The sequence below is a fragment of the Uloborus diversus genome, chromosome 9, assembly GCF_026930045.1.
Source record: "Uloborus diversus isolate 005 chromosome 9, Udiv.v.3.1, whole genome shotgun sequence".
Lineage (NCBI taxonomy): Eukaryota > Metazoa > Arthropoda > Arachnida > Araneae > Uloboridae > Uloborus > Uloborus diversus.
In genome coordinates, this window is record NC_072739.1 from 139,759,191 (window position 1) to 139,769,740 (window position 10,550).

The window sequence follows — 10,550 nt, forward strand, 5'->3', positions numbered from 1 at the left end:
AAAAAAAATCTGAAAAATATTTTTGGATGAGTTCAAGAAACATTTTTCAAGGAAGTGTTACCCCGTTAGTTTTTATTATTTTTTTATGATCGTAAACACTTTAAGTACAGTTTAATTTAAAGTGCTTACTGTAACCAGAATTTTTGAAAAAGTATTATTAATATAATTGTTTTAGAGGAAGGGGTCGCACTTACCCCGTAAAATTTCGCTATAAGAGGTCCCGCACTATGGAGTAAGTGTTTCCCCCCACAACAGTGAGGGTTTAAAAATCAAAAGCAACTCTGATGAAATATTTGTATTAGTGAAATATAAGACAACTATGATGACTTAAGTAGGAATTGATAGCTAGCTACAAAAACTGCTAAAGCTGGTGATTAGTTATTTGAAACTTACGTGAAAGAAAACCATTGAGATTTATAGGTCTAATGTTGATAATGATTCTTCCTTAGCCAACTTTACATAGAGCAGTCATTTAGTGTTTCCAATATCTTTTTCAACTTATAGTTTTGGCTAATTAGCCAAAATTGATCTTAATTACCTGTATTACATTCATTCAACACACCTTTATATGTAAAAGTAAAATATATACCTAAAGACTTTCAATAAATTTCATAAATGAAATTTTTTTGTTTTAAAATTTTCCATGATACAGATTTAAAAGACAGTAAGTATCTCATAAATGGATGCATTTTCAAAAAAGTAATTCAAACTAAAAATTTAAATACTTCATGTATGACCCCATATCCCTTATTTAGATATGCTTCATTTAAATTCAATTAAAAGTGGGGTGACAAGCTTACCCCTTACTTTGGGTTAAGTTTGACACCCATTCAATTTTTTAAAAAATACAATCCTTAAGAATAATTAAAGCATTATTTTAGAAATTAATGATAGACTTTTGTTCATTAATAATGTCCAAGATAAAATAAGACAATAACTTGGATTTTTTTTTTGTTTTGAAACTTTTGTATAAGTTTTCAAATACAAACTGTTCTCAAAAGGGATCCTACTTACCCCAATCAACCCTATATGTATGTACAGTAAATTCCCTAAGTTGTTTTTTATGCATGTTCCACTTTAACTTTGAAATTAAAGACAAAAAAAGGAGAAACACAGCTGAAAACATATGTTTAACAGTGTCGGACGTAAAAAAAATTTTGCATCTGAGACCTAGATTTCAATAAAAAATATTCACTTGTTGCAAAATGAAAATAGGTTATATCAATTAGATTGAAAATCTTACTTTGTACCCAAAAATACATGCATATAGCTTTAAAATGATTCGCTCAGCATAATTATTGCACATTTTGGTGTCGGACGTAAAATACTTAATGTACCCCAGAGGAATTCTTTTACAAATCAAAATGATTTATATTTTTACACATTTTTACAACATCACCAGCAATACATTGTATATTTAAATGGTTATTCATCTTAATTCGTAATATTAGTATGTATTTTTTGGAAGAAACTGAATTTCTTTAAGAGTCACCAAATATGGTTTGAAAAGACTCAAGATGTTGACCTTAGTTTAACCTCCTGTAACTAATTTATAACTGAAGTCATCAAATTTTTGACAGGCATTTCAAAATATACAACTCTTTACTTTTAAAATGATACCTTATTTGTTTAGAAATTTTAACTTTGAAAAATTGATCATCTGGTTGACCTTATCATGGAATTTTCACTTCCTATCTTTTTTAAAACTAAGATTAAATTAATTTTTAAAATTAATATTTAAATTTCAAGTATTTGAGGTCTGGCAGAGGGTTCTAATTGGTACACTTTCACATCTTGGCTTCTAAAAATGAAATTGAATTAAACGGCGACAAACAACAAAATACTTTGAAAGACACAAAATACGTCAAGAAAATTTACAATATCATGTTTGTGTCCACGTGCACTGGTTGTGAGAAGCAAGGTGATAGATTCTAACGCCCTAATAATAATAATACCTGTATAAAAAATAATAAAAAAAAAGTTTTCAAAATAAATTAAGAACTTGCAAAAAAAAAAAATTGATTTTCATGCGGGTGATTCTGCCGGTACCCATAATGTATGTATATAGGAGAATCCGTGCACAGTTTTGAAATTATTTTCTAATTTTGAAACTGAAAACTGTTAAAACTCTCAAGAGCAAAATGTTAGCAGTATGGTTTCCAGAATGGAAAATGTCATTTTCAACATTACATATTTTTGAAATTCCAAAGAATATTAATAAACTGCATGCGTACTATCAAACTCTATAAGAATAACACTTGAAATCACAATCCGCAGTTTGTTTATGGAACTATCACATGATGGTGTACTTGACTGCCATCTGGCAACGAATTGAGCACATTGCAGAGACTCAATATAGAGTAGTCTCAGAATTTAACAAATACAATTACTTGCTAGCATTATCATTCAGTGGACTTGATATTTATTATCCTTGTACTTTTTCTTTTATTAAAATTATTTTCTTTTTCTAGGAAGCCGATTTGATTCTGTGAAAAGTCCGCCTTTCTCCAATAGGGGTGGTGGCAGCAGCCCTGGTGGCAGAGGTGGATTTAACAATCGTGGTGGATTTGATGGTAATCGTGGTGGATTTGATGGTAATCGTGGTGGATTTGATGGCAATCGTGGTGGATTTGATGGTGATCGTGGTGGCCGAGATTTTAATCGTGGTGGAAGAGGGGGCTTCCCGGGTCGTGGTGGCTTTGAAGGAGGACGAGGTGGCGGTAGGGACACAAATCAAGGACGTGGTTTCTCTTCACGAGGAGGATTTGGTGGTGGCCGAGGTGGCTTTGAGATGAATCGTGGCGGTGGCAGAGGAGGTAGGGGTGGCATGGGAGGTGGGGGATATTTTGATGGTGGCCACGGTGGCTTTGAAAACGAGAGTTATGGTGGAGGACGTGGTGGCTTTGGAGGAGGTGGAGGAGGATATGATGCTGGTTCTGGTGGATTTGAAGGCTCACGTGGAGGGTATAATGGTGGTCGCCGAGGTGGTGGATATGGAAATCAGAGTGATAATTTTGATGGAGGTTATGGTGGCGGACGAGGAGGATTTGATGGTGGACAAGATGGAGGATATGATGGCGGTTCCGGGTATGGAGGTAGAGGCAGAGGTCGTGGAGGTTACGATAGAAATAGGGGTGGGTTCGATGGTGGTCGTGGTGGTATGGATAGGAAGCGAGGATTTGACGGTGAACCACGACGCTTCGACCAAGGACAGGATAACAGAAGTTTTGGTCAGAACTCTGGCTATGGTGGTATGCAAGACAGTTATGATTCAGAATATGGATCGGGTTACAATGAAGGATCCAGTGGAGGAGGTTATGGTGGTCGAGGAGGCTCTAGAGGAGGAGGAGGTTTCTCCAGAGGAGATTCAAATCGTGGTGGTCGAGGAGCTTCCCAATCCAATTTTGGAAGCAGGGATTACAGTTATGGTCAAGACTCTGCTGCAACCGGCGGCCAATACTCCGACAGTGGTTACGGAAACGAATCTGGCAGTAGGAACCAACGTGGTGGTCGAGGTGGTGCATCTCGTGGTGCAGGAGGTGCCAGAGGCGGGAACTTCAGCAACAGAGGCAATGGCCTTTCCTCCAGAGGGAGCTATGGCAACATGGGTAGCTCCGACTATAGCCAGGACTCGTCCGGCGGTTACGGCAGCAGCGGATACCAGTCCAGTTATGGTGATAAATCTCAAGGGAGCTTCAGGAGTGGAATGGACAACTACCCGAGGAGAGATTCGTCAACTTCGTATGGTACCAGCGCTTCACAAAGTGGCTTCAAGAAAGAACCTGACAGTGGTTATGGAAGTACTGCAGTAGGCACTGGAGCTCGTGGCGGTGGACGTGCCGGTGGAAAAGCGTCTCGATGGTCTGCTGACACTTCGACGACATCATACTCTCCGAAGGCTTCCACTGGTGGTATAGACTCAGTAAGTATTTTTATTGGAACTTTCCTGAATGCTAGTTGTTTTATTTAGTGCTCAGATTTATATGTAGTACTGTAACACCTCATGCACTGATAAGTAAAGCTTCATGTTTGAATTTAAGCGAGATTGTGGGTTATAAAACTCAAATTGTGAACTACAGCAAACTCTCACTGCAGCATTATACAATAAGATAACTGTTCAAATGCTGAAGTCTGTATGCATTCCTATTTAATTTAAACGTTGCCCAATAAGTTAACCAGTTAACTTGTAATCAGAGGATCACAAGCCAGATGCCCACCAGTCAAAGACTTATGTACTTTTAATGCTGGCTGATGCATGTTACATTTCATGATCACAAGTCCTCCATGTTCCCATTACAAATCAATACCTGTGAGAGTATTAAATTGTAAGAGATGAGAAACCTGACTAGAAGAGCTATTTAACCATATTTGTTTGAAGTCAAGGGTGCCCATATGCAGAATTTTAAGGGGGGGGGGGTGAGGCTCAGATATATTCCCCATGGTTTAGCAGGATATTTTCCCCATAGAAACCAATTTCAGTTCAGATTAGAGTTATTAAAAGGAGATGACATTTCCGGGCTTATTGGCCGTGGTCTAATTGGAGTATCCAGGAATCATTCTCACCAAACTCAAACCACTGATGATGACTGCAGCAAAGCAAGCCAAAACGTCTGGAATTTCTACTCCAATTAGACCACGGTCAATAAGCCCGAAAATGTTATCTCCTCATATTGACGCAGGCCTTGAAAGCCTTAAACAGTATTTAGAGTTATTCAAGTTTGACATTTTTAATAACTTATTCATTAATTGCTGGAAAAGAAATGTTTCTACATTTTTGCAAAGAAAAATGTACTAAAAGCAAGGAAGTTCTAATTTCAGGGTCTAATAATCTAATTCCCACTTGCCCCCCCCCCCCCCCCATATGGACGCCCTTGTTTGAGTTTTCAGTATTTGTACTACTATGTTTTTCTGGAACAATTATTTATCCCTTTGCAATAATGATAGTTAAGATATAAATATTCTGCTTCAATTCTGGTAAACTTTAGACTTAACACTGCTACCATTTTCTGCTTGCTTAAATCACAAATTTAACTACTGTCAAGTGAATTTGGTGTGATTTGATCCACCTTAAAAGAATATCGCTTCAATATTTTGGGTACTAAAGTATTGTTATATTAAGGTTTTACTGAGTACTTTTGTAAGAGCCACAGTGATCATTTATTTAAAAATGAACAAACTAACTTATTATTTGAAGTTAAAACAGCATGGGGGGGAGGTCCGTATAAGTCGTTTGCAATGGGCCCAAAATTTTTGTCCACTCCCCTGGTGAGAATGAGGAACTGAAAATATATCCTATATGTTCTGTAAGCTTGTACCCAAGCTTTTACTTAACTACGTATAACTTTCATCAGTTGCCTTTGAATAGTTTTTGGTGGGTAGAAAACTTTTATTTACAAATCATTAGTAATCTTACATTTCTCCCCAATCTGTCTTTCTCTCTGTCTCTTTTGCATATTTTCTTTATTTTTTTAATTATTTATGTATTCATTCGTTTTTGGCAGAGTTATTCATCATATGGAACAACAGCAGTGAAAACAGAGCCTGTCTCGACAGCCCCTGTTGCCAGATATGATTATTCTTCGAGCCAGACGCCTGGCTACACATCCACTTACGGACAGAGCACCCAACCTGCTGCTCCAGGTGACCTACAAATCTATTAAAATAACTGTTATAATTTGTATAAATGTATGATTTAATAAAAACATAAATTATTTTTTACTATAAATTTTACACGTATGCATTTTTCAGTCTTTAGGAAATTTGCTTTTTTTTGAGGATTATTTCTAAACTTACTTTCTCTTTCATAATATCTATGGTTAAGTTCCGCTTTTTAATTGTTGCCCAAAAATATGGAATAATAATAGTAATATCAGGGTTTTAGGTGTTTTTAATGTTTATAACTAATTTTAAGGCTGGTTAAAATAAAATTGTTCTGTCACATTTTATTTAAATTAAGCCATTAATATGTAAAACATAACTTCCTATTTGTTCAGGAGACTCCCGAATTTTAATGCCTTTTCCCAAACTCTAAAAATTGCTTCCTCAATCTTTTTGCAGTTTTTGCATCAATCCTAATCCTGAAGCAAATCAAAAAACGAAATGTATGAGTATGAAATTTGCTAATTTATTTTTGCGTTTATACATCCAATCATTTTTTAAAATGTGTATGTCATTTCTCTTTTTTTTTGTGTTAAACTTCATTTCTCACCTCCCTATATCTCCAATTTTCCCCTTTTCCTCAAATGCCTTTTTGACCAGTACCTAGGCCCAGTGCCTGTTGCTGGTTATCATGCAATTTTATGAATTGTATGCTCTACAATAATTTTTAAAAATTATTTCCCCCCCCCCCTCGCCCCATTTTGCTCTTTGAAACCAGGTAATTTTTTTATGAACAAAGTTCTTGTGAATCTTTTCAATTTCGATTTTGCATCAATCCTAATCCTGAAGCAAATCAAAAAACGAAATGTATGAGTATGAAACGTTTATACATCCAATCATTTTTTAAAATGTGTATGTCATTTCTCTTTTTTTTAAACTTCATTTCTCAAAAAATGATGTACAATGTTCCAGGTTTTTTCTCTATACTTCATGCAGTTTTATCTGCTACACAGTATGATTGTTACCATACATAAGAAAAAGCAAACTTATGTCTTTTGTAAAATGTTTTTTAACATAGAAGCATAGATTTTTTCTTATTTTCAAAAATAAATCAATAATGAATAAATAAAATAGTAATGACAATCTCAATTTTTGGTTTTGATGGTTTTTCGAATGCCGAATTGCGGGTTTTATGCATGCTTAATTTAAGAAGTTCTTACTTATGTTTAAAAAATCCCTTTTGCACTTATGCTTTTGTAAATAAATTAGTTCGTGCAAAATTCCTTAATTTTCATCTTCTAGTGTTAGCAGCTACAGTTGGCTCTCTGTTTAACGATGCTCTATTTAACGACTTTCTCTATTTAAAGACAGCCTTTCACAGTACCAGATGTTCCACTATAGTTTTAAAAGCATTCTATTTAAGGACGATTTTTTGTGGTCACTTGAAAGTCGTTAAACAGAGAGCCAACTGTATGTAAAGAATTACCCTAAAGAGCAAAATTCAAGTATGAGAGAAAAACAGCAACATTTAACCTCACTATGGGAAGTAAGGGAAGAAATAACAACGTCAAAAAAACACAAATTGCAAAAAGTAAAACTATGGGAGTTTTTTTCCTCAATTTTGCATGATCCAGGTTTTGATAATCCTAAGTAGTTTCAACATACGAAAAGAATTTGTTTTAACTATGATAAATTTCGACTCAATGTCAGTTTTTTTAAAAATATATATTCCCTGCAGCTTACCAGAGTGGTGCAACACAAGCATATGGCTACCAACAGGCTGCTGCCCCTGCTCCCGCAACCCAAACCTGGGCTCCCGCCCAGCCGGCAGCAGCGGCGGCGGCTGCCACGACAACAGACCAACCACAGCAACAGCAGTGGGCAGCATACTACCAGCAACAGGCACAAGCCTCGCAGTACTACAGTCAGTACTATGGACAGCAGGCGGCGTCCGCCTACGGTTCGACCTATGCCGCCAAGTAGTCGAATGACTCTCAGGACGACCGAACAGTCGAGAGACCGACTGCATTGTTGCAGGACGACTCCATTTTTAAATCATCATGAGGGTTTTAGTCGGAGGTCGTCGATCAGGAAATCGTCCTCCGAGCCCGCTCTCGTCTCTACACATAGTTTATCATTTATTACCTTACATTTGTCCCCATTGTCATGTACGTTTTTTGGACAATTATAAATAATTTTTTTAAATATGTTGTCTGTTTGGAGATGCGTCAGTGGACATGTATATGTGTAAGAATTATGGAACTGGGATGGATTTTTTTTATAGAAGCAAATTTGTAAAAATATGACCACTGCACTTCAATATTTTTTAAACTGTCATCGATTTTTTTTTTCTTCTGTTGATTAGCTTCACGTGTTCAACTATTCTGTTCATTGTTATTTTATAACGGATTTGCAACATTATCATTAGATTTGGTGGGCTTGTGAATCATAATTTGAATTAATAAAATGTATGATAAAATTTCTATGGAAGTGGACAAATCAAATGTATATTGAAGATATCATTCATTTATTTTATTTTTTTTTTTTTTTTTTTACTTTTCAGTTTTAATTTCTGAACTATAATGAGCTAGAGCAACAATTTTTTCAGCTCCTACACTAATTTTAATGCTTTTATAATTTTGACATGGTATAAAGTGGAGAGAGCTCTCCCCTTCTGGCGTTTTATATGAAGGGAGTATATTTTTGGTAAGGGGAGAAAAAATAGCAATATTATTATCATTTCAGCCTTTTGTGTATTTTCACATTGTAAAAATTGGAGCAATGATAACATCAGTAGTTTTTTACACAATAGTTTAAAAAATTGGAACCCACATTTTCATGATTTAAAACTTTTTTTTAATATGCTGGCAGCTGGAATTTCTTGCCGGATTTATTTTCAAAGTGTGGATGTGAGGATGAGTTGTTTATTATTATTTATTACTTCTATTATTTACCTTTACTTTTTTTTTTCATATATTATCCCATGCAGTAATCAATGTTGAAATTCTAGGCCAAAAAAAAAGTGAAAATAAAATGAAGTTTTGATTCCATATAGATCTGCTTTAGCAACACAAGAAAATTTTGCACGATTCTAAAAAGGGGGGGGGAAGAATAACCTGTAAATGAATTTTCAGCTGATTATTGTTCAACATTTTAACTTAATTGCTTTAATGCTTAAGCTTAAGCTTTCATTTTTATAATTTGGAGCATAAGTACTTATTATGAGATAATCTGCTGTATCATTCCACTTATTTTCATCGGTTTTAGTAATTTTTACATATTACAGGGCTTAACTTAAAAATATTGGTGGGTAAATAAGGATATTGTTCTTACAATACAATAAAGATATGTTTTATGCATTTACAAAATTGCTGTCATTTCTTGCATTTAATTTAGATTTTTATTGCTCTCAGGCCTGGTGCCTTGCTGTTGTAAAACTAAAAACTCTATATTTTGTAATGGATTTTATTATCTCATAAATTACATTTTGTTCATTACCTCTTCAAAATTATTTTTTTTAAATAAGAGGTAGATCACCTAAATACTTCCAAGCTCTCGTGTTAACTCTTTGATGCATAGGGCAAGGTAAAATTGCCCCATATTCCACAAAAAAATTGTTTTCAAATTAGTTTATCACATAATAAACCTGCACTGATGTATTACATGTCTTGGAGTGAACAAGAAAACCCTATTACACCCCTAGTTTGTCGCAAACTGATTGAAAAATATTTATTTTCTAAAAATTGACAATTTTAACTTACTTGAATAAAAAATATCTAGCAAGTTGTGACTAATTGAAACTGGATTTGAAAAATCTTTTACCAAAGTGGTCCCCAATTTATAATATCACTTAAGTGTGATTTCACTAATTTAGATAATATTCAGCGCTCTGAACGAAAAAAGCTGCTCTTCTTTTAAAAAACAGTCTTAAGTTTTATGCAAATTTATGTTTAAAAGAACAAAATAATATAGATTGCATGTATTTTTTAAAGTTTTGTAATTTTTCTATGTTTTCTAAGAAAATATAGCATTTCAATACATTTTAATGGATTTTTCCCAAGGGGGACAAAAAATTCCGCTGCCGCAAAATTTTTGCAAATTTTTCATCTTTAATTATGTGTGATACATTCATACACACACACATCACATTAAAACTCATGATAATTAATTTGGGGGTTGTCAAAAATGGATATTTTTTTCTGTCTATAGATCCTATGCACGTGTGTATAAGCTGAAAAAACTACTCAGGGAAGACTAATGGTTATTCATTTAAATTTTAGGGTGGAATTTTTCGCGATTACAATACTCCCCTCTAGTCCAGTCATATTAAACATTGAAGTACGATGTAATTCTGATTTTTTAATATGTTGTTTGGGTCAGTTAGGGTAGTGTAAATCTAAGTTTGCAGTTTTCAAAAGCCTGTGCTCGCTGCGTAAGTCACGAAAAACAGCGAAAATTTCGGAATTTTTTTAGTTTTTCCTTTATAACTCCTAAACTATCCAACTTATGATTTTAAACGTGAATACCCGTTTTAAAGTACATTAAATTTTGAACAATTTAAGCTCAAGTGGTGCTTTGTTTGACCAATAGTTTAAGAGATATCGTACTTCAAAAATTGGCCATTTTTGGCAAAAAAAATTTAAAAAATATGCCTTAATCACATTTCAGGCCAAGTATTGACATAAATCCCTACTCTGCAAGAAAAAAACTGGACAATCAGTTACAGTAAATTTTACTGGCTTTCATTTAAGTCAAAAATGAAGCCTGTAGCTTTATTAGTTGTTTTGCAATCGCAAAACAAACAAATAATCAGAAAATTTGATTTTTGAAGAAATGAGACAAAACACTTTTCAAGACAATATGGAGGATCCTATTCTAAACAAAGAGGCAAAGAATAATGTAATAATGTTTATGTAAGTTAACTGTGTTGGGAAAACATGCCGGCTATTGAG

General features: G+C 34.4%; 1 protein-coding gene across 1 annotated transcript in view; it reads left to right on the plus strand.

Moving 5' to 3' along the window:
- LOC129229507 (uncharacterized transmembrane protein DDB_G0289901-like) overlaps positions 1–9,181 on the plus strand; it is a 71,692-nt gene extending 62,511 nt beyond the window's left edge. Inside the window, exons 12-14 of the mRNA XM_054863825.1 lie at positions 2,472–3,922; positions 5,502–5,640; positions 7,337–9,181. Coding sequence (XP_054719800.1) covers positions 2,472–3,922; positions 5,502–5,640; positions 7,337–7,581 — 1,835 coding nt within the window. The 3' untranslated portion in view covers positions 7,582–9,181. The remainder of the gene's footprint in view (positions 1–2,471; positions 3,923–5,501; positions 5,641–7,336) is intronic.
- Positions 9,182–10,550: the final 1,369 nt, after the last annotated feature.